The 23,341-nt window shown below is 36.2% G+C and overlaps 2 protein-coding genes across 2 annotated transcripts in view; one reads left to right on the forward strand and one right to left on the reverse strand.

Moving 5' to 3' along the window:
• The window catches only part of LOC121734115 (elongation factor-like GTPase 1), a 209,793-nt gene that overhangs the window by 28,762 nt on the left and 157,690 nt on the right, over positions 1-23,341 (reverse strand). The gene's annotated exons all lie outside the window — the stretch shown is intronic.
• On the forward strand, positions 1,358-22,232 carry LOC121734117 (protein giant-lens). The gene is made up of 4 exons (XM_042124534.1): positions 1,358-1,632; positions 18,399-18,523; positions 21,210-21,477; positions 21,781-22,232. Exons 1-4 carry the CDS (start codon positions 1,441-1,443, stop codon positions 22,027-22,029), a joined length of 834 nt encoding a protein of 277 aa, XP_041980468.1. The 5' UTR covers positions 1,358-1,440; the 3' UTR covers positions 22,030-22,232.

A 23,341-nucleotide genomic window follows, 5' to 3' on the forward strand; every position in this document is an offset into this window, starting at 1 on the left:
TCCGAAACGGCTTTACTGATTTTTACATGCATATTCAGTAGGTCTGAGAATCGGCTACTGTCTACTTTAATATTGATAAGTGCATATTTTGTTGAATAATAGTAAATTATTAATTTTCAACGTTGAATAAATAATAGTAAATTATTATTTTTCAATTCGAGACTGACGGCGACCATTTGTGCGACGGGACAGCGATGGGAGTTGCCATGGTGCCATACTTATTTAATCACTTCAATCAAAAGTTTATTAGTTTCTTACTTCATTTTATCTCAGTATGATTTTATAATGTGGTATGAAAACAAACGAATAATGAATTATTTGTACTTTATATTTGATAAACTACATTTCATTAAACAACGTTTTAACTTTTAGGTAATCACAGATATTATCCGCATTTATTTTCTATTATTTTAATATAATTTATGTTTCTATTCAGTTTATATTTTTATACTACGTATTAAGAATGACCCACCGAATTGAAACCAAAATAAAAAAGTAACGGTCTAACGGTTGAAGAAATTTGAAATAGTACGGACATTATGGACGCGTCCTTACAGCGGAGCAACAAGATTGTGTAAAAAACATCGTCGGTAGGAAGTCAACCCGAGCGCGACCGCACCGCCTTGAGACTTGCCGCGACGGGATTCCATACCAGTTTTCATCGCTTCGCATGAGATATCGTATTAATTCTCATAGTTATAGCTGAGACATTTTAAAATGTTTATAACATAATCATGTCGTCGATTTTATATTTTCCAGATTCTATTTCATATCATATCATAATAGTATGAAATAAGACGCGGTCGTTAAGTTATACTTTAATATAAGTCTTGAACATCGATAGTAAAAATTCCAACTTTAAAGTTGAAACTAAATAATAAAGGTATTTCTGGATTAAAATTTTAATTCTTAATTTGACCCCAGTCAGTTTATCAGCTTTAGAAGTACAATCTTATTTTGATTCATTGAATAGTGTTCATTTACCCGCGGGAAAATGTGACATCCACAAAATTAAAATACTACGTCCATCTGATTCACTCAAATCAAATCTTTAACACTCGAAATCCTAAGATCATAATAATAATAGCTAAAAAAACGCTTTTTAATTTTTTTGGCTTTTTATTGTCATTGGCTTTTTAAATACGTATGCAAAGTTTCAAATTAATTAGACTACTGGAGATACATTAAATCGTGCTAAAATATTCCGTTATATACATACAGCCCAAGCTTATAAAACGCGGCAAAGCCTCCCAAGTATCAAGGGTGGTGAGTCGCGCTAGGAGGTGGTTATACCGGGCGCGTAGGTTATGTCGTACCTGGCTATGCGCCGCCGCGCCAGTACGAGCGCGCCCATAGCCCGACGCACACACGGGACCCAACGCAACTCAACGACAACTCAACGATCAACGACAACACAACGATAACTCAAACTCAGTGAGAATGTTAGTGTTAAATACGGTCCTCCTCGCGTGCCTCCTCACCGGCGTCAGGACGGCGATCCGGACGCCGCTCGAAGCCTTCCGGCCTTCCGGAGAAATCAACATCAGGAGGCCGGATAAGCTTCCGATCCTCCCGCACCGAAGATCCCCGGCTCAGCCGAAGAGCGGACTCAAGATACTGTACCAAACCGGAGTGAGTATGTGGAGTGTTCTATCACAAGTCGATCGGGTGTTTTTGTGGAGAAATATGCCTAGTGTCTAAGGTTTTCTGACGGCATTTTATCTTGTTGAGTAAGCATTTTATTTTGACCTCAGCCAATCAAAATCGCTAGGGAATAGATAAACTACAGTCAAAAAACTTCAGAATTCGTTCGAGTTTAAGTCGAGCCTCAACATTCGTAGTAAAAGGTATTCTCAATGAAACTGACATACAACCTTGATGGCCGCGGTAAGAGGACGTAAGTCTTAAAATCAACAGTTTAATATACAGGTTATAAGCCAATAATGCTCTCAGATTTAGTATAATGTTGACTAGGTTGAAATATTATGAGATCTGTTTAAGATGATCTCAAGTCAAAGATCGTCATCCTTCGTGGCACGTAATAATATTCAACACTTACTAACTGTATAGAAAATACTAAGTGCAGTGTTTTACCATTAAACTATTTTAGAATAGATCTCAATAATACAATATCCAATAATATATTTTGTCAAAATAGCTGATAAGGAATCATTTACATAATTTAAGTATTTACCATGATAATAAATTAATAAAATTATGAAAAAATTATAAGAACTCGCAAAAGCGAACACATCAAAAACTTGTCGATTCCTGTAACTCGTTGAAACAGATATCTACGAGTATGAAACATGAAAAACCTTGTTCATTTTTACTATAATAGGGACCATATTTTGGATATTTGCGAGTTTCTTACGCCGGTTCTTCTCGCCGGGTTAGTTCCCGAACCGGTGGTAGGCACCAGTGTAGACCCGACATTCAGAGAATATTTGAAAAAAAATATTTTGAATAAAATATTTTGAGTTTGAGTTTGATAAATTATGGATGCCCAACATGCATGACATAGGTACGAATTCATATTTCATAATATGCCATAGTTCATTAACAGAATTCTTAAGTAACCAGGAAACCATAGGTGGTAGGCACAAATGGTAGGCTGTTCTAAATCTAATTCTATCTTATTTGAAAATAATAAGTAGGTACATTTTTCATTCCATTTCATTGGCATCCCATATCAGAGTGTTTCCCAACATTTTCAGCCACTGACCCCTAGGAAATGAAGTACAGTTATCACATAATACAATGAACAGCAAAAAAATCGGATAACGTATGTTCCAGAGTCTAGAGACACCGTGGACCCCTATAGATATACTCGCGGACCCCAGGGGTCCGAAGACCAAAGGTTGGGAAACACTGGCATAGTCCATTGACAGTACTAAGTACCAGGTACCAAAGTAACAGAGTACTTGAGACGTTGACTCCCGCGGAGAGTCGTGAGGTTTGTCACGACTCGCGACTGGCACAGGGCACTGTCTACCGAGTGACTTATATGTAGTAGTATATGTATACCACATACATAAACATGTCAAATAGCTGATCCAGCAGACGTTCTATATATTATAGTCATCTAGGTAAAGAAAAACGACCAAGTGCGAGTTGGACTCTTGCACGAAGGGTTCAGTACCACAATAGAGCATAAACAGGCTGAAAATTGTGTTTTTGTCCCCCTTAATTATTTACTTTTATTTAAATTTTATTATTTAAATTACAAAATATGAAACTGAGCATTTCGTGAATATTTCAAGTGACTATGTAAGTATTGCCGTTATTGACGTACAGACAGACAGACATCGAAGTCTTAGTAATAGGGTCCCGTTTTTACCCTTTGGGTACGGAACCCTAACAAGGATATTTATATCAATACAATACCAAAAACAAAATAAGAATTCTTGACCGTATTTGACGAAAAAAATTTCAAATACGGCCAAGCAGTTTCACACAAGAAGCAATTTGGTTAAATCACTGATTTTGTCAAAGGACAGTTATTTATGGTTTATCTTTGATATTTATGATTGATAAATCATGTCTATTGTATACATACTACATGAATTCGGAAGTGTGACTGTCTTTTCCTTTTCACGCCAAAACCACTGAACTTTGACGTGGGAGAGCCATGCTTCGGCACGAATGGGTATTCGTGCTCCCCTATTTCCTTCCGTACCCTCCCCTATTCCCTTCCCTACCCTCCCATATTACCCCTTAGAAGGCTGGCAACGCACCTGCAGCTCTTCTGATGCTGCGAGTGTCCATGGGCGACGGAAGTTGCTTTCCATCAGGTGACCCGTTTGCTCGTTTGCCCCCTTATTTCATAAAAAACCAAGCATTCTATCAAAAGATAAGTTTAATTCGAGAATTAGATTTACAAGTAGAATAATAATAAATAAATAAAAAGTATTTATTTCAGGCATAAGTACCCATAACACGATATGTGTAAAATATTATGTAAAGTTACAAATAAGATAATGTTAACACTGTATAGGGGTGTCCAGTCAGAAAAAAAGAATCACTTTTTGTTATGGTTCATGTGAACAGAGATCCACCGCACGTACATAAGATTATTGTAGTAGTCGTCAGAGATAGCCGTGAACGAGAATGTAGATAAGCTATGTCACAGTCCACACTATGCGCTTTCGTCCTCAATTTTCGTCATCTTCTTTTATTCAACTTTCGTTTTGGCGCATTCAATAATAATTGAATGCGTCAACGAACGCAACGCCAACATTGTCATTTTTGTTTTTTGGATACGGTCAGAGGACTGCGCTATAACGCATGCCCTTGACGAACAGAAAAAGGCAGTGTGGACAAAGCTACACATAGTCAAACTAATTTGGTCAGGTTATGTCAAGTTGTTGATTGTGATCTATCGGGTGCAACATTTTGTAAGCATATATATAAACAAAATAAATTACTTTGTAGAAACAACCTGTCCATAATAATTAAAATGTCAAGAAGTATTATTTATTAATTAATTCAAGGCGCACCCTTGTTATAATCTACAAGGAAATTATAATCAGTATTATAATCATTTAGTAGTAGCGACACGGTGACCAACATTTCAAATTACTTTAGACTCTTCCAAGCTGCTTTTGCTGATTTAATAGACGTAACTCTTATAAGTTCATTCGATATTAGTCGCAACAGGTTGCAAACACAATTTAGATAAGAACCAGCATAACAAAAATGGATAAGAAACGCAATCATTCTAACAAAAATAGTATATATTTTTGTAAGAATTATTGCGTTGCATTTGCATTATTGCGTTGGCATTCTTACAATAATAGTATTCCGACATGTCCATGTTTTAATTTTTAAATATGTGTGAACGATCAATTTCAAACGTCTATTTTGCCTACTAACAGAATTCTGCCATAAAAATAAGTAACCTTCTTTTAACGACGGACGGACGGAGGAGGTTCAATCAAAGCATACTAAAGAGACAAACAAATAATTACCATCGGTTACGGAGGTTTTTCGAATGGAGTCAAAAATCAGAAGCACTTATAGTGAACAGATAATTCACTGTTTTTGATTGGCTAACTTCAAAACATTAACCACGGAAAGTAACCTCAGTTCAATTTTAGCTTTAAAACAATTCATCTTGACACTAATTGCTGTCTCACTGCAAACTTTAAACTGCCTACAAAACTAATGATCGATCGGCTTTTGTAATTGTTCCTCACGTCGCGGGCGCAACGAGTTTTTGCGGACAGTCCGTCGTAATGAGCGGCCATGGCGCCCCCAGTAACGGCGCCAACTGGCATACTTTATGCCGGAGGAAGTCGTAATGGTACATACCAATATCGACCGCCATTAAAGTGTAAATAAAATACACTTTAAGAAAAAAAAACTTCGCAAAAAATGAAATTTTATTGCAACAATCATTTTTTGTTAACAGTTAATTTGTCGAAAGATGTCTTCCGGCCGAGGTGGTATATGTTGTTGCTGTTTCTCGAGGTGTGATAAAAATATGCAAAATCTAGTATTTATGTGTGTTAGCGGAAGCTTATCTTGTCTCATGTCACCATTAAAATGTTATTGGTTTTTTAAAAGGTTTGTAATCTTTCTGCTCTTTGCGTCTGTGGTTCCAGATTTATTTATTTAAGTGTTTAAGAATACTTAAAATAAGGTACAATTTGATTTTATAGTACTTAAATTAGGTCTAGCCTGTATTTTAAGAGTATTGAAGCGATTTAATGAATTCGAATTAGAATTTGGAATCACCACGATTACACTTACGAACTTCGTAACGATATGACTGCGAGGTCTAGCGTTGTAACTTGAAAATAATCTTTTACCTATGTAAAATCAGTGGAGATGAGACTCTTAAGTTGTTTGTCTTTTATACAAGAGATTTCCCGGAGGTAAACACAATCTCTGTCTCCTTCTTTTTTCTCTCTCTGTCTTTATATCTCTCCATGAAACGAAGAACGAGATTATATCATATGAATATGAGAAAGAATAACGACAAAATAAAACATGATATTTAACCCAATGTTAACTTGAATTCTCCGCAAGTGGATTGTATAGCTTTTAACCAGAGCTTAAAGCCTCTTTCGCTCAATTCTCAGTAAAAAAATCTCACTTTTTCCTCATCACAAATGAAATGTGAGATGTATCCCACATTGTAGGACACTCATCATACTTCTCCGAAGGATGATCCTACAATTAGGCCAATTAAAACACCCGTGGGCAAACCAACTGTTGCTATGACTAACTACTATTGAGAAATGAAATATTGCTGAGAAATTTTTACCTTTACGTATCATTTAAGATATTTATCGTAAATCCTTGTTATACCACTTAGGATCTCCTAGCAACTAATAAAGATTAAATATGACTTAATTATAGCTGTTGTTAATACATATTTATAATATTTGTTTTGAATATAAAATTAAATACGAAAGCGTCTGTATTTTACCTATACTCTTTAAGTTTAAACCAAGTAACTGATTGAGATGAAATTTGGTTATAAAGATACTTTGAGTCCTGGGAAAAGGCATATCATAGTTTTTATTACGGAAAAATGTACAGTTCCAGCGTAAACTAATTTCTGCCCAAACGAAGTTGCAGCCAACAACCAATATACATAATTATAATGAAAGCAGCCTGATCGAAATCGTCTCATTTTTCATGAGAACAAAAATTAAGCGGGAAACACCGACCTTAAAAACTTATCTGATTTTTAATCTAACACAATTTAACGATTTATTTTAAACTATATAAAATAAAATGTTAATATTTTTCTAATTAATTTTATACTTTAAAAGACGCTATTATTAAGCGTCCATATAGAATATATTATTATATACTTACTTTAAAAGAGAAAATAAGACAACTCACGTAGTCTACTATCATAATGACACAATCAAGCTACCATTCATTAAAGGATGCGTCCGACGATAAGAAGCGGTTATTTCGATATAATAATATGTAGGTTACATCTTGACGGTTTGTTATCTAGTATTTACGTCACATCTTACGCAGTGTTACGTAATTGTAATCATCATTAGCGATTTCCGATGTACAGTAAAAAAAGTATTACATTGACTAGGCACTGTTTAGGTTAGTTTTTGCAGAAGTTGGCTTGGATAAAGGGTTCTAAAACATCACCTATATAAATTACTAGTAGTTTAAGCGTAAAGAGGTAAACAGTCAAAAACACTGGAGCTCTTATAATTGAACTAGCGACCCGCCCCGGCGTCGCACGGGTATAAAATAATATATAGCCACTGAAAAATGATTAAAATCGATAGCCTATGATCATTCACTTGGTTTACTTCTTATCAGCTGTGCCAAATAACATAAAAATTGCTTCAGTAGTTCGCGAGATAAGCCCTTTCAAAAATTTCCCCAGTTTTTTCTACATTCTCCTATTAGTCTTAACATGAAAAAAATCTTCAATAAATTGGCTATCTAACACTGAAAGAATTTTTCAATCGGACCAGTAGTTCTTGAGATTAGCGCGTTCAAGTTAGCCCTTTCAAATAATTTCCCCCGTTTTTTCCACATTTTCCTCTATTTCTTCGCTCCTATTAGTCTTAGCATGATAAAATATAGTCTATAACCTTCTCGATAAATGGGCTATCTAACACTGAAAGAATCATCAAAATCCGTTGCGTATTTTTAAAGATTAAAGGCAACAAAGGGACATGAGGGAAAAAATAGCGATTTTGTTTTATAACATGACGTATAGATTTGTATATGGATTTTTCTGACGTGAACCCTGCAGTTCTAAAATAGCTACATTGTATAAATCGTACAACGTTTTGAAAGAAGTACAGTAGCTTCTTGTTATATGGTCAGCCAAACTGTCAAAATTGTCGTTTGATCTGACATCTTCTCGTTCTACGGCGCGGCGTCTGAAATGAAACAATCAAAATCAAATTGGCGATTTTAAGTCTCTAACTGGCCCATCGAATTATTGTATTTTGATCTCTGTTCAATTCTCAGGCTAGCCCGTATCGTAATTTTAATAGGTATGACTCATTGAAAACTTTCGATATCTAAAATAATTCCACCAAATAAAATAGAGATGATCAAATCGCATACCAAAATCGCAATTAGCGCTGCTCTTTCACGGATTTCCTTCGTATTAACATATAAAAAATATTAATACAGAATTCCACAGCCATTTCTCATCTCGCTACGCCGTTGCTCGGCAACCGATAATTATGTACTACCAAAAAAACGTCACGGACCTCAACTTTTGTCAGTCATATTTTAAAAACAACCTTAATCATATTATTACGCCTAATTTTAAAGTCGATTCGAAAAGATAATAATCCTAAGTAAGTTTTGAGAGTGAGTATGCTATTATAGACCTTATGACGCCCGTAATTTTGTTAGATCTAGAGCCGTAATAGCACAGCTTAGAGTCGAAATTGCGTTGTAATTTTTCGGTACATAGAGGTCATTTTGCTCGTTGACAGCGGATGCGTAGGAGCATGCGTAATACTGGTAGTGGCAGGTGTGCTTTCATTCATTCTTATCTTGACAGCTTCGATGACTTACGGTCGGCCCGGCCAGTGTGTGCTATTTGGTTAAGAAAAAAACTTTTTTCTTTCGAGTTTAAGCCCATTCGTAACGGTATCCGTTTTCGGTGCTCGAGGAATTTAAAAGTTATCTTTTTTCTTTCTTTGCGATTATGAATGGCGGTCGCTTTTGGCGGCTAATAGTAAATCTGCGACTTACTCGTTTCGGTATCTTTAATCAGAATTACGAGCGTTATAAAATTTTATGATTATCATATTTTGAACCCGCGGTCCAAAATTTGTTTGGTCGCTTGTTTTTTTTCGTCCGAGAGCCTTCAAAAAGTGGATTAAAAAGATAATGATGGCTTCCGCTCGGCCGGAGCGGATAACGTGACACGAGTCAGCTGAGATGTGGGCGGCGGCAGCCCGCTCCTAGCCTAACCTTAAAGCCTCGTCTACACTATAATTATTAAAATAAAATAAAAGTTCTATAGTTTATGCATGTATTATCGAGGAAGTTGCTTCCTAGGCAGATGGGTGACCTACGTAGTTAGGTCGCGTTACGTCAAACCCAGGCGACAGATCACAATTAACAATTGACATGATCCGACCAAATGACGTTGGTCTGTCAACTGCCTAGGAATCAATTTCCTCGATGGTACTATCAGAAAAATTGGTTCATATTTCATAGGTATCTAAGTGATGACGGATTTACATTATTTGGACGAGTTTTGTCAAGTCAATGTTAATCGTGATTGCTGGGCTTGACATACGTGTTATGTCAAGCCCAGCAATCACAAAATGATGTAGGTCGGGTCCGCCATCTGCCAATGAATCAATTTTGTCTGATAGTGATAGTCCTCTCAGGGAAACTGATTAAAAGGCAGATAGCAGATCGGACAAACTTCGGTCGGAATAGCTCAAGCGGTAGATCACAAACAATATTGATTTGACGGTCATAAAATTGTGTGTAATTATCGGGTAGGTCGGAAAATAGGCAATAGGCATGACGAATTTTTTTTGAAAAAAAAAAAAACCGACTTGACTATCCAACTTTGAAGGCTCATAAAAAAAAATAAGTACATAAGTTATGAAGCTGAAATTTTGGAAATACTTATATTTTATCGCTATGTCTTTATTTTATTTAAAAAATCAGCTAACCTTTAACCTTGTCGTCATCCCTATTGACCAACATCTTTTTCATATCCGTAATAACAATGCAAAATTTTCTGAGTCAGCTAGCTACACTTTTAAAGTAATATTTAAACACTTCAGGTATTTGTTGCAGTACTCAATATGCAAATAGTGTATTTATACTACCTACACTATAACTACCAATAAAATGACCACAAACGCGTTAGTATGCACCGCGCGTTAGTCCCGGGACAAAACGTCCAAATAAAGACCGAAACCAGCACCTGAGTTACGCGACGAAAAAACCAAAATACGACGGTTTTTTTTCCTGTTTTTCTTTATTTGTCCCAACCTTCGGTGAATAAACACGCTTGTTTTGCCGCTTAGACGATTTACGTTTTGTTGTTTTTTCGTGTTCGTTCATATTTTAAAATAGCTACTGTTTGTTTTATTTTACACGATTTGATTCTTATGAATTTATAAATATTTGTCCAAGTCTCTCTGTATGTTATTAAAAATAATTTTAACGTTTGAACTTTAGGTTTTAAATTCCTTTCATGTAATATGAGAAAATACTTTCTGGGTTTAAACATTTTATTTTATATGAAAATTATTTTAATCACTTAATTGATTTGATGGATAGGCTAGAAGATTAAGCTTTACTTTTTATCCTAAAATTGTCTTTTCTTTGGAGACTGTAATTACTTGCTTTTGCCTTATTCAAAATGCATTAGGGAAAAGCTAGTATATCATATTCCCATAATATGTCAGTCAATAATATCTTAGCATTACGCTCCTTGGGGATTCTAGGCGGTACACCCTTTTGTCATTGTCACAAAACTGCTGTTACACCTAACTAACCCTGAAACTTTATACCCAAGCCGCTACTTCCCACAATGTACTATCAGAGAAGTTGATTCCTACGCTGATGGCGGACCTACGTAGATTGTATATCTCGTTATATCCGACCCTGCAGCCTACAGATCAAAACTAACATTAAATTGAAATAGTCTGACCAAATGACGTAGGTCCGTCAACTGCCTATGAATCAATTTCCTTGGGTACACTTACGCCCTTCAGTGTGAAGATGCCCTAAAGCCCTAACCGTCTTGATTGATCAGTAACGGTTCCCCTTTATGCCCTGTTCTATGGGACGAGACAATAAGGACACGTGCGCACTCAATGCCCCCGGATGCTCTCAATGGGATGAGCAGAATAAGACGCTCTCAAGACGCATTGAGATGTTGTCACGAGCACTACTAAAGAAGATGATTTTAGACGGTATGATATAAATAAATATAATATGATTATAAGATTTATATCTAAGCGATAAGGGCTGAGCATCAGCAAGACTTGACAAATCTAAATCTATAATATAGCGAAAACTGATTGAAAAAGTCTACATAATGCTTTGTTCAAACCTACGCGACCAGAGCGTCAAGTTGCGTCAAGTTGTCAAATGTGTATTTTGATTCAAAACACACATTTGACATTATGATATCAACTTAATTGTTGAATAAATAACCTAACCTAACCTAACCTAATCATGTATATCAAAGATCCAAATTAGTTCCTTAGTTTTATCATGATTATGTTTGGCCATGATAAATTAGCGTAATATTGTTATGCAATACAAATAATATGACGTTTTGTGGTGTCATCGTATATTTCAAATATGACATAAAGCAGGCTAAAACGGGAAACGACTACAACATAAAATATAATGGTGATTTGACGGAAATATCGTAACTCCACCGGCGCAAGATCTCGTTAATACTAATAGGCAATATTTTGCATCCTGAATACATAAAGTAAATAAACTAATTGGAAAATCTAGGAACGTAACTGACCTACATAACATAATGTCTTAACTCTTAAGCTCTTAAAATAAAATATTATTTTACAAGCACCATAGGTTTTAATTGAAAGTACTTAATTGAAATCTGATACTCTACAAAAATGTCGGATTTTTTGGGATAGCTAAAAAATGTCACGTGACCTGCTCGAAAGTTCGTAAGATCAGTATATCGCCGTTACGACATACGAGAGGAAGAATCATCCGTCACTATTTCTATGGAAATGATTTTTTTGATATGAGTAGGTATTATTGATCCGATTTAATAAGAACATTCGTAATCATGGCTAGGCCTTACCAGGCTTATCAGGCCATGCCTTTTGTAGTTTCTACTAAAACTTCAATCAAAACTTAAAACTCATTGACTGTACAATCACGTAGCTTGTTAATTAAATACGTTTGTAAACATTTGACACACGTACCAACTATGTCGTAAGTACATACACCCACATGTATACATACCACATCGACGTTATTCCTATGAGTGTAAGGTTCAAAATAATTGTCGGTTGTACAATGTACATACAATAGTCAAAACGAGCGATTCCGGCGCGCGTTGAAGTCTAATACAGCGCGGCCGCGGCCTACGACGTAGCGTTGTAGATAGCAGAGTCTAAAGTATAGTTTTCATAGAGCCAGTACTAGCTGCCAATAAGACTGGCAGCCAGTATTGGCTTGGTATACGCCGCGTGTGAACAGTTTTTCAAGCCAGGCCAAACTGTTCACACGCGGCGTATACCAAGCCAATACTTGCTGCCTGTCTTATTGGCAGCCAGTATTGGCTGTTGATAAATTATACTTAAGGCCGGTATAAATAGTCAGTACTCAAGATGCATTTCGGTCTGAAGACACGGTTCAGGCTCTGTGATTGGTTGGCTGTCAAAATTTGTACCAATCATAGAGCCGAACCGCGCCTTGAGACCGAGATGCATCTTGAGTACTGACTATTTATACCGGCCTAACAGCCGTTATTGGAGACATTTAATGATTACTATAGACGTGGGAGAGCCATGCTTCGGCACGAATGGGCCGGCTCGACCGGAGAAATACCACGTTCTCACAGAAAACCGGCGTGAAACAGCGCTTGCGCTGTGTTTCGCCTAGTGAGTGAGTTTACCGGAGCCCCCCCCCGTATTCCCTTCCCTACCCTCCCCTATTCCCTTCCCTTCCCAACGGCAAACAAGCCGGCAACGCACCTGCAGCTCTTCTGATGCTGCGAGTGTCCAAGGGCGACGGAAGTTGCTTTCCATCAGGTGACCCGTTTGCTCGTTTGCCCCCTTATTTCATAAAAAAATATTGGACATTTTGACACAAGCTCTAGATATTTCTATGAAACTATTCATTAAATTAAAGTTAAATAATCATTAAAGTCTGACTGCAGCTGTAATAATGTCGTGCTCACTGCGGAAACAGTCTCTTAAACTACGGAAAATGATATTTAAATTTTCTATTTATATAGTTTTTAATTAGCTTAGCAGAGTCGCTGCAAACTTTAAGTCGATAAAACTTCTAAAACAAGCATATTTTGGATGCCATGAGTAACTTAGATTAGTGGTTAAGGTAAAAAAGGTGTATTTCACACTTAAAATGTCTACAAATCTGAAAACTATTTTTCTATTTCCAGTGTAAAATATAAATAACTCTTAAAATATATAAAAATCTGGCCAATAGTCGTACATTTCACTTTTATAACGAACCCGATTGAAAAATGAAACGCATCTCAAAAAGGTGTGTTGGACATAAAAAAGTAATTCGGGAAGGATACCGAGCGGATGCTATTCATAAGCGGCTAATTACAGTAATAAATAATTTCTGGCCCCTGGCTAACCATTAGCCATTAGTAATTTAGCCGGCTACCTGTTTTCGGTTAACCCGTGTCCGCACCCCGCGGCTACCGAATTTTTTTTTTATATCTGAATTGTAATTTCTTTTTTTATATCCGAATTGTAATTTCCTTATTTGAATTGTATACTTTTTAACATCGCATGATCGGAATTGGTAATTTGACTTTTGTCTTTGACTTATTCAAATTTAAAATTGCGTGCAACAAATTGCTGTAGTTTTGAGTCAATCGAATCAGGTGTTGCTAAGCGGAAGTCCAATAAATTGTTTTTTTATTATTATTTTCTTGTGAGTTTTACAACAGGTTTTAAATCACAACTTTGCAAGATAAACCTCTCTTATCTGACTTAGCCGGAATAATTAAAATACAAAGTACTCAATACAATATGAATAAAAACTAATTAAAATACAATGTATTTAATATAATATGAATAAAAACTAATTAAAATACAAAGTACTTAATACAATATGAATAAAAACGAATTAAAATACAAAGTATTTAATATAATATGAATAAAAACTAATTAAAATACAAAGTATTTAATATAACATGAATAAAAACTTTATTGAGTTCAGTTTGAATGATGACGCTTTTTCTGTTACTTTAAGAGTTGTTATTGAATGTTTATATCACAACCTTAAGAGAGCTTTTCTTATCACCTGAGCACGCAAAATAATGTTATCATGGCACTTTTTAATTTTAGCGATGCTTTTTCCTTTAAATTTGTGAGTAATTATCAATTTTAACAACCTCGTAATACTTATTTCATATCGATAAAGAAAAAGGCCCAAAACATTCTAGCCTGCGTCTGTAGGCTTACTGCTTACAAATTGACGCTCACACTAGAATCAATCACGGGGCATATTACGTAAAAAACCGGCGTAAAAAAGGGCCCACTAACGTACTTGGAAGGTTGTGGAAGGTCGCGCGGGATTACATTAGAGTGGGCGCGGGCCCACCTGTTCGCACCGGATACCCCCCTTCCCCTCTCCCACCGCGTCGCAGAGAGAAAAACACGACGTCGCCACTTCCTATACAACCTGATTTCAACTTTAATGTCATGCAGGAGAGTCGAGTTTCAAATGCGAGGTTATTCGCAGATAGGCTGTACTTTGATTAACTCGCGAGCGATTTCCAACTTTATATTGTAGGGGTTAGGGTTTAAAATGTAACGGAGGCGGTTGCAATAATTTTCAGTCTTAGAAAAAGGTGAAAATAAAAGAGCCTTAACAACTGTCGCCCCCGGCCGTCGGTCAAGCCGAGATTTTTTTACAAAACGACGAGACGACCGAAAACGTTGTAAAATTTTAGGTCTCAACGGTGAGGGCAAATAAAAACCTGCCATGTAGTAGGAATAATATTTTATGTTCTTTTTACATTTAAAATCCCTAGGTAAATATTCCGTATCGCGCCACCAGCGATTTTGAGGCCGTTTTTTTTTTACAGTCGCGTTATAATCTGTAAACATCAGAACTAGTATTGTTATGATGGCGCATGACTATTTCAGGCTAAAAAAAAAAAAAAAATTTTCAAAGTATGTCGACGGAGCCCCGCTACGCGGGGCTCTTATTTCTGGGTGTTGTGCGCCTGCGCCCCCCCGTCCCACCGCTTCGGTATCCGTGACTGAATAAAAAGGGGTGGTCAAAGGGGGTTGTATTTGGGACGGGGGGCAGCCCCTCTAAGCAAAGCCCGCCAAAACAAAAACATACACAATCCAGAAAGTCTAAAAGTAGGTTAGGTTAGGTTGGAACGTAGACCACAACACCCAGAAATAGGAGCCCCGCTCGACTTTCTTTTGCCAGAAATAGTCATGCGCCATTATAACAATACTAGTTCTGATGTTTACAGATTATAACGCGACTGTAAAAAAAAAAAACGGCCTCAAAATCGCTGGTGGCGCGATACGGAATATTTACCAAATACCTATAACATCCCATTACGATCTTTATTATTGGCTTACAAGTTTGTATATTATGTCGCAGGGAAATGAGGATAAAGGGATTTCACGAAATCCTTAGGGATATCACGAAATCCCGGTAGATTCCGGATCGAACGACGAATCCCGGTCGAATATTCTTGTTTATTACGTCTTCTTACTAAAAATATCTAGATATGACAAATTACCAATTTATCGCAAGTGATCGCTGTTTCACCACTTCCTGATAAGGTGCCGAATAGGCTTATTTAACAGATTCTCCATACTCTATCTGTCAAGTTAAGTGGTGGATAGCCTTATCAGGAAGTGGTGAAACAGGCCCGAAATCTAGTAAAATGTCGGAAAAGCGGATACGGCCGAATAAAAATCGAGCCACGCATTTCTCTCGCCCGCTCTAGTACCCACACGGGCCACTAGTGGGAGCCCAGAGATGTATGTGCAAGTAGCTAAATGTCCAAAAGATGTACATATTTGCAAGAAGCTAAAATATTATGTTTTGTGTAATTCAAGATGCCACAAAACACTGCCTTGTGTAAGCGATAGCTTATATATCGTAAAAACATGTATCCCACCAAAAACATTTTCATGTAAAAATGTTGCCAAGATGAGAACATAATAATATTATAGTTCGTCGTGTCAAAAAGTAGTGAGATCTCATGTAGAGCCAAGTTTCTAACCTTACGTACTCAGCCCTAAATCTAAAAATTTTAATTTTACACTAAAGCGCGGGAAAAATATTTGATAATAATATAATGTGTCAGCCGCACGAGGAGAATCTAAAAACTCTAAACAGTAGTTAAAATCGGTGGCTTGGCCATTGTTGTTCTGTAGCTAGAGAGTTTAAATTTTCATAGATTTTGTATATCTATTGCCGCTGTAACAACAAATACTAAAAATAAAATAAAATAAATATTAAAGATGGGCCCCTATACAACAAACGTGATTTTTTGGCCTTTTTTGCTCTATATCAATAATGGCAACAGGTAGGTACTTGAATTTTTCTCAAAGTCCTTAGTTATATGTCTACTTTAATATTTAATAATAATATTAAAATAAAATAAAAAATTAAGGGGGGCTCCCATACAAAAAACACAAATTTTTGCCTAATTTTGCTCTATAATGGTACGGATATAGGTTAATTTGGGTTTGATAATTTTTTTGTTGTTTTAGTACTAATATCATGTTACATACCAAATATCAGCTTTCTAAGACTTCAGGAAGTACCCTAACAGTTTTGATGATCGGTGAGTCAGTGACCAAATTGTGAGATTTTGGACACCTATAAAATCTAAAGTATAATAGCTACGATATTCAAACTTTGCGCATTTAATAACTCTACCCATGTCACTATATCTTGAAAATTTCAACTATCTGGCATTATTCAAACCAAAGTTACGAGGGTTCAAAAATACGACGAAACGTTTCGAGAAAAGGTAGGTAGTGCCCTTGCGCGCTTCGCTTGGCTCATCTTGGCGGGGGCACTCTCGTGCCCCCAAATTATTTACTGCTTTATTATAGCTCCATTGTACTAAAACTTACACTGTAACTTAATTTATTCCTTTTTAATTCTATGTACACTTTAATGAATTAAGTGTTTAATATCTAACAATTAAATTCCAAAGTTATTTTTACTCATTCAATTATATTTTACAAATTAACATCCGGTCATTATAATAAACGCTATACTAGTATTATAATGCGAAACCTGTTTGTTTTGCATCGAATAGGCTCCAAAACTATTGCGCCTATTTTAAATTTAGTACACAAATTATGAATTCGATGAAAACGATTCCTTAGTCGTTCTATCGGGCCGATTCTTTATTGTGTAAAAAATCTGCGATTTGACCGGAAGAAAATCTTACACGGCCCATCATAGGCCTGCTGCAAAACAAAATTTCGGAAGGAATTTCAAATCAACAAAGTCAACAACCTGCATTGTATCTTCAGTGTTTGTACCTAACAAAAGGGTGAGGGACAAAAAGGGACAAAAAGGCCGAATGTTCCGGGAACGGAACAAGGAACAGGAAGTCCGGAACTGGGGCCACGCCTACGGCTTATCTGCCGTCTTAACGATCTCATTGTGCCATTCATAAATCAACATCGGTGTTAGGGGTGTCTACGATTATTTTTATAGCTTTTAACCGACTGCAATGGAAGGGTTATGTTTTTTGGGTATACAACTACATATTAGAAACTTTTGCGTGCCCCGATTGCGTCAGGAGGTTGATTTCTGAGTGTACGGCTGAAAGAAAGCACGTAAACTAGTATAAGCAGTACACCTAACATTTGACTTACAGATAACATGTACGTTTTAAAGTCTAAACTTTACACTGAAAATAATTACATATTAACGACTACAACAATCCATTAGGATTTTTACATACAAATTTTACCAATTAAGGTCTCAAACTTTTCGCCACTAAAGGGCAAATTTTTTATTCGTCAGCTAACTTTTAACTAAGAAATTATTTTGACACTTTGACATTTTTTATACAAAATCTATCAAAGCGTCATTTTTATTCATCCGTTAAAACTTACCATAAGATTGTTAAATCAGCCCTAAATTAAATTATCTCAAAACTTAAGTACAAAAAAAGTAGCGCACAGCCCTGGGCCATTTGCACAAAAAGCCGGTTCCCACAGTCGACAGGTTGGACGTGTTCCGGTCGGAAGTGACCGGCGGCCGTCCATAAAAACGCACATGTCGCATTGTTCGACAAATCTCGTTAACATCTTCATCTGCGGACTTTTTGCCAGATGTGTGCAACAAAGTTGTGTGTATGGGCAACTTTCTGTTGTAGAGCTGTTGAAAGAAATGATATAGGATTTATAAAGTCTTTTTGAGACTTATCACAATCTCAAATACAGCTTAAATCAACCTTTTTCGACTAATTCTGATTTATGCTTTTAAAAGCTTGTTTTTTTACTTCTGAGTTACCTAAATGTTATCTTTCGATATGACGCGCTATCATATGACTGTCTTGATCTTCTTTATAACCGACTTACATAAAAGGAAAAAAATCCTTGTTATTGGCTATACAAATATGTTTTATTTTCCATTTAATAACATTTTTTAACCGAATAACATTGAAGGATTCCCGATTTTTCTTGGATTAGTGACTAACCAATTTCCATTTTCAGGGTTCGGAAGAGGAGCTGCCCGACTGCCGGGCGCGGCAGGTGTGCAGCAAGGTGGACCTGTACGACTCCGCACAACCCTGGATCGAGAGGAAATGTCGGTGTCTGGGCCACAGACCGTGTTCTAGGTGAGAATAATACTACTTTAACTGTTTTATGGAAGACGAGGAGGAACCAAGTCTGTCATAACGTTATGAATATGCTCATACAAATATGAAAAGAAAAGTAACTCTTTTAGAGTATATATAAAGCTACTACTTTCACAGCGAACTCTATACATAAGTATCGCATACAAACCCTAAAGTATTATAATTTTGTTTTGTTATAATCTGTATAGCATAAGAATTTTAAGATGTTACGATGATGTTATGATGTTACAGTAATAATAATCTAGTAGCCCTAGCATGGCCACCAGTAGAAATGCGAAAGTATATACAAACTGTGGAGATAAACTTAAGCTGCCGTGCCGATCTTTTGTCGTTCCGAAAAATTCAATTAAAATGCCACTTTATGACAGACTATAGTCCTAAAAATTCAAATAAAATCCTACTTTATGACATATACTATAGTCTGTCATAAAGTGGCATTTTAATTGAATTTTTGTCGGTCGCGATTAGCCGCGATAAAGATCGGAACGGCATCTTAAGTTTATGTCCACAGTTTGTCTAAACTTTCGCATTTCTACCGGTGGCCATGCTAGGGCTACAGGGGTTATTATGACAAATTTTCTAACGCGTCATCAACTAAAATTGGACCAGTGGTAATTAACTCAAATTTCCTTCTACTTATTCCAAAAATCAGATATCACAAAAGCGTCATTCAGTGATGAAGCTTTCGATTGCCATAATGTTTATATTAAAGCTACTCAAAACAAATTTACCTAGATCATTAAATTCATCTAAACTCAAGTCAGTAATTAGAAGTCACTTATCATTGCAAAAGTAAATTTAAATGAATGAAACCATGTCTGGCAAACGGATAATGTTATTTAACTAGCTTCCTCTAAGGTCCGATGTGAGAAATAAACAGATATTTCTCAAGTTTTCTAATACCTTTCCTGTTTTGAATCATATTTTCATCACGCGTTGTATAACGTTACTCATAGATCTCATTTCCTGCAGCACTTTTTCATGTCAGGTCATTTGCAACATTGATGTTACTTCGAATGAAATATGTTAGGTTAACATGAAGTGACCATACTCAAAGTGAAGTAAAACTATTATTTATAGAAGAAAACTTGTCGCTAGCAACTTCATTCGCGCAGAAATTAATGTGTCATCTAATATTATAAAATGATGGGAGAATTAAAGCAGGTATTACATCACAGTGTATTTAGGGACCCTTTTCTAAATTAGGGGTGTAAGTTGTAACATGGTTGTAACAGTATTTAGAGAGTACGGCTCCTTACAACCGAGTTAACTAACCTAATCTAATGTGATTACCCAGGCCCTGAAAAACTTTCGTGTAATATTGGCTTAAGGCCTGTATGCGCAAATCTGGATAAAAGATACCCTGAGTAAAATATATTATCATATCTTTTATGAACACGATGGATAAGAAAAAAAAAAACATAAAATCCAGGGTTAACTTTAACCGAGATTTGAGCAAGTGGGCCTTACACGAATAGTTACAGACCAAGGTTTATTATATAACATTTAATTATCTCAATATTTAACACCTCCCTACCCACGGCATACCACTCCCACATACTCTGTATATAGAGTGTTATGTAACAAATGAATCCAAATAGCTCATTTAAATATCGTAAATAAAATTTGTATTGTAATTATGTAGATTATATTATTGTTTAACAGTATTTAGAATGATAATATATTGATTGATATTTTATTTTAGAGCTTAAAACTGAAGTTAATTGTTTTACAACATTTTGTTATCTGTTTGGTCGTACCTAGATCTTGTCCTACTAGGATTTCTAGTTTTTTTAAGGGTTCTTCACTATAAAACTATTTGATGCCTAGAAATTTTACATTTGGTTCAATAATTTTTATTCGAGTTATTATATAAAGCCTCTTAAAATATTAGTCATACTTTTTGTGTCAAAAAAAACTTCGTGATCTCTTGTAGTAAAATTTAGCTTTTTATATGTTAAAGCGTACTTAAACATTAATTGGTGCTGTTTAATTAATTGCTATTATTACCGAGAACCATGAGTCACAACTCACAAGGGCCTTTCACACTACATGAAACAGAAGTCACTTTTGTAAGCGAAGTTTAAAAGTTATGCGGTCTTACCACAAAAGATTTAGGGCCTGTTTCACCACTTCCTGATAAGGCTATCCACCACTTAACTTGACAGATAGAGTATGTAGAATCTGTCAAATAAGCCTATCCGGCACCTTATCAGGAAGTGGTGAAACAGGCCCTTAAACATCTATTGAACAGTTCTTTTGAGACCATTATGTACTGAATTTTTTTCTAATCAACTGTTCAACTGGTTTTTAAATCTTCTGTAGTAATACCGATAGGGTTTATCATAACAGCTTAAGTTTGAAGAAGGTTTAGATGGATGAAGGATGTTTTAGTGCAATGAATTTTCTAATAATACCTAATAGTTACTAGCGTAACATTTTAGGTTTATCCATTCAAAATTGATAATGACACTATCCAGACTGCTCTTATTCTCCATTATTATACTAAGCCCCAATTTCACCAAGGTCTGTTAGTGTTATTAACAAGAAAAACGAAAGAGGTAACGTGATACTAATTCGAGCGTGAACTTTAACAGTCGTTGGTGAAATTTAGCCTCAAGTAACGGATTTATCGTAGTTCTAAAACTCAAATTCCTCTTTCCAGCGAACTATCAGCGGACGACAACCACACTTTGGAAGACAAGACGACGTTGTACAAAACCTGCGAGCCGGTCAAACATTTGCCCAAGTGCCGTTACTTCAAGGACGCCGCGTGGATCATCTATTCGTTTCCCGACAGCAACGCCACACAGCAGATAGTGAACTGCCACTGCCCGAAGCAGTCAGTCACTTACCTCCTCAAGAAGCTACCGTACACGACACCTAGCGGCGAACAGGGAAACCAGTACCAGTTCGCGTGCTCGCCGCAGAGTGTAAGTACGCGTTTTAGTCACACCGCCCGGCGCTAGATGGCGCTTTTACGTGAACGAGCTTTTGTTAAAGCTTTTTTTTCCTGTAAAATATACAAATCACACAATCTTAAGCATTGAATTAACTAATCAAATATAGCGATCCTCGAGATTCTAAATATGAACCAGTAGAATAGCAGACACCTCCATAATAAAAAAACAAAGGAAAATACGAAATATTTGGCTTTCGACAACGATGCCTATACTTACCAATAAAGCTATATAGTTTACAACTTTGAGAGACTAATAAGCAATCTATGATTACAGAGGCTCCGGTGTTCCCGCAAGGAGCCATGCAAGCTGTTCAGCGTGCGACGCCGCCACGAGCAGATAGACGAGGTGAACGCGAGCACCATCTGTCAGTGCCCCCGCGACCACACCTGCCCCAAACACCACACTGAGCTGGGCGTCCTCCCAGGCGTCACGTACGTCGCAGAGGACATCCGCACCTACCACGGTTACTGCATGGCCGAACCCCCGCCCGACAACTACAGATTCGTCGGAGACAAAGACTGAAACATTAACGAATGCTCATCACCTGTTTAGTACAAAGCGGTTTAAGAATCGTAGTTTAAGTATACGATACGTGTATTGTACCATCAGAAATTCATAGCATTTACGGACCAACTTTATTTAGGGCCGGTTTCACCACTTGCTGATAAGTGCCGGATAGGCTATACACTACTTATCTGATAGATACTCCACACTGTCAGATAAGTTGTAGATAGCCTATTCGGCACATATCAGGAAGTGGTGAAACAGGCCTTAAGTCGGGTTATATCAAGCCCAGCTAACAGTTGACTTGACATAACCGGAACAAATAACGTAGTCCGCCATCAGCCTATGAATTTCTTTGATAGTGCACCAGTAACACGATGTACCAGTATTTTATAACTCAACATTGGCTCTGTAATCTACGTTTAAAGTTATAAAAACTCCATGTATATTGAACACCAGAATAATTACGTCTCAACGCATTATTTCAATGTTGGTTAAAAGTAAAGGAGAAAGAAGTACTTACTGATTAAAAATAAGTAATGCGTAAAGATGACATGATTATTTATTGGACATTTTCCTGTATAGTACATTCAAAGTAAAAATAAGTTAGTTCGCAATCGACACTTTTAAGTTTATTGTTCAATACCTTACACCCCTTGGTGTTCAAAGTTCGATCCAATTTCTATTTTTAACTCAAGCTAACTCTAAAGCAGTATAACTTTTATCGAGTTTAACTTAGTTTTAAAACATGTAGATAAAATGGCGACCTCTAGCGTTGTTCTTAGAATGGTGTTTGTAGATACGACCTTTTTGATACGTTTCTGTTATATTTTGTAAATATTTAGTCGTAAGTGACCATTCCAAACTTTTAGAATAAATTATTTTTCATATATTGACGATTTAACTTGCCATACTTGAGTTGTTGTGAGTGTTGATCAAAGTTTAAGGCTTAACGTTAGTTAACTGGCGTTTAACGTTCGTTTAAACTTCGATTAATGCAGATTGATTTGTAGCATTTATTCTTGTCTTCCAACAGTCAAGGGTGTAATTATTTAGACGTAACTGAAATAAGTCACTGGACTTATTTAATGAAACCATGATATGGCAAATCCATTTTAATTTTTTGCAGAATTTTGCTAGTATTGTGATTTTGTAACATGTTAGTTTTAAAGAAAGTTAGTATTTCATTAAACTTCATTAAATAATTTTTAATTTCCTCTTGGCAAAAACAATCTTCTGTAAAAATAATGTTGCAGTTACGTCTACTTTACATTGTTTTTGTTTGTTTATCGGTATTGTTATGCGATTTAGCTCGAAAACTATATGGATG

The sequence above is a fragment of the Aricia agestis genome, chromosome 15 (assembly GCF_905147365.1).
Source record: "Aricia agestis chromosome 15, ilAriAges1.1, whole genome shotgun sequence".
NCBI classification, from domain to species: Eukaryota; Metazoa; Arthropoda; class Insecta; order Lepidoptera; family Lycaenidae; genus Aricia; species Aricia agestis.

Excerpts from the sequence above, each read along its gene's own strand:
- LOC121734117 (XM_042124534.1), top strand. The coding sequence starts at position 1,441 with ATGTTAGTGTTAAATACGGTCCTCCTCGCGTGCCTCCTCACCGGCGTC. Across the intron at positions 1,633-18,398 it reads AGATACTGTACCAAACCGGA|GGTTCGGAAGAGGAGCTGCC; the intron begins GTGAGTATGTGG and ends TTCCATTTTCAG. Across the intron at positions 18,524-21,209 it reads GGCCACAGACCGTGTTCTAG|CGAACTATCAGCGGACGACA; the intron begins GTGAGAATAATA and ends TCCTCTTTCCAG.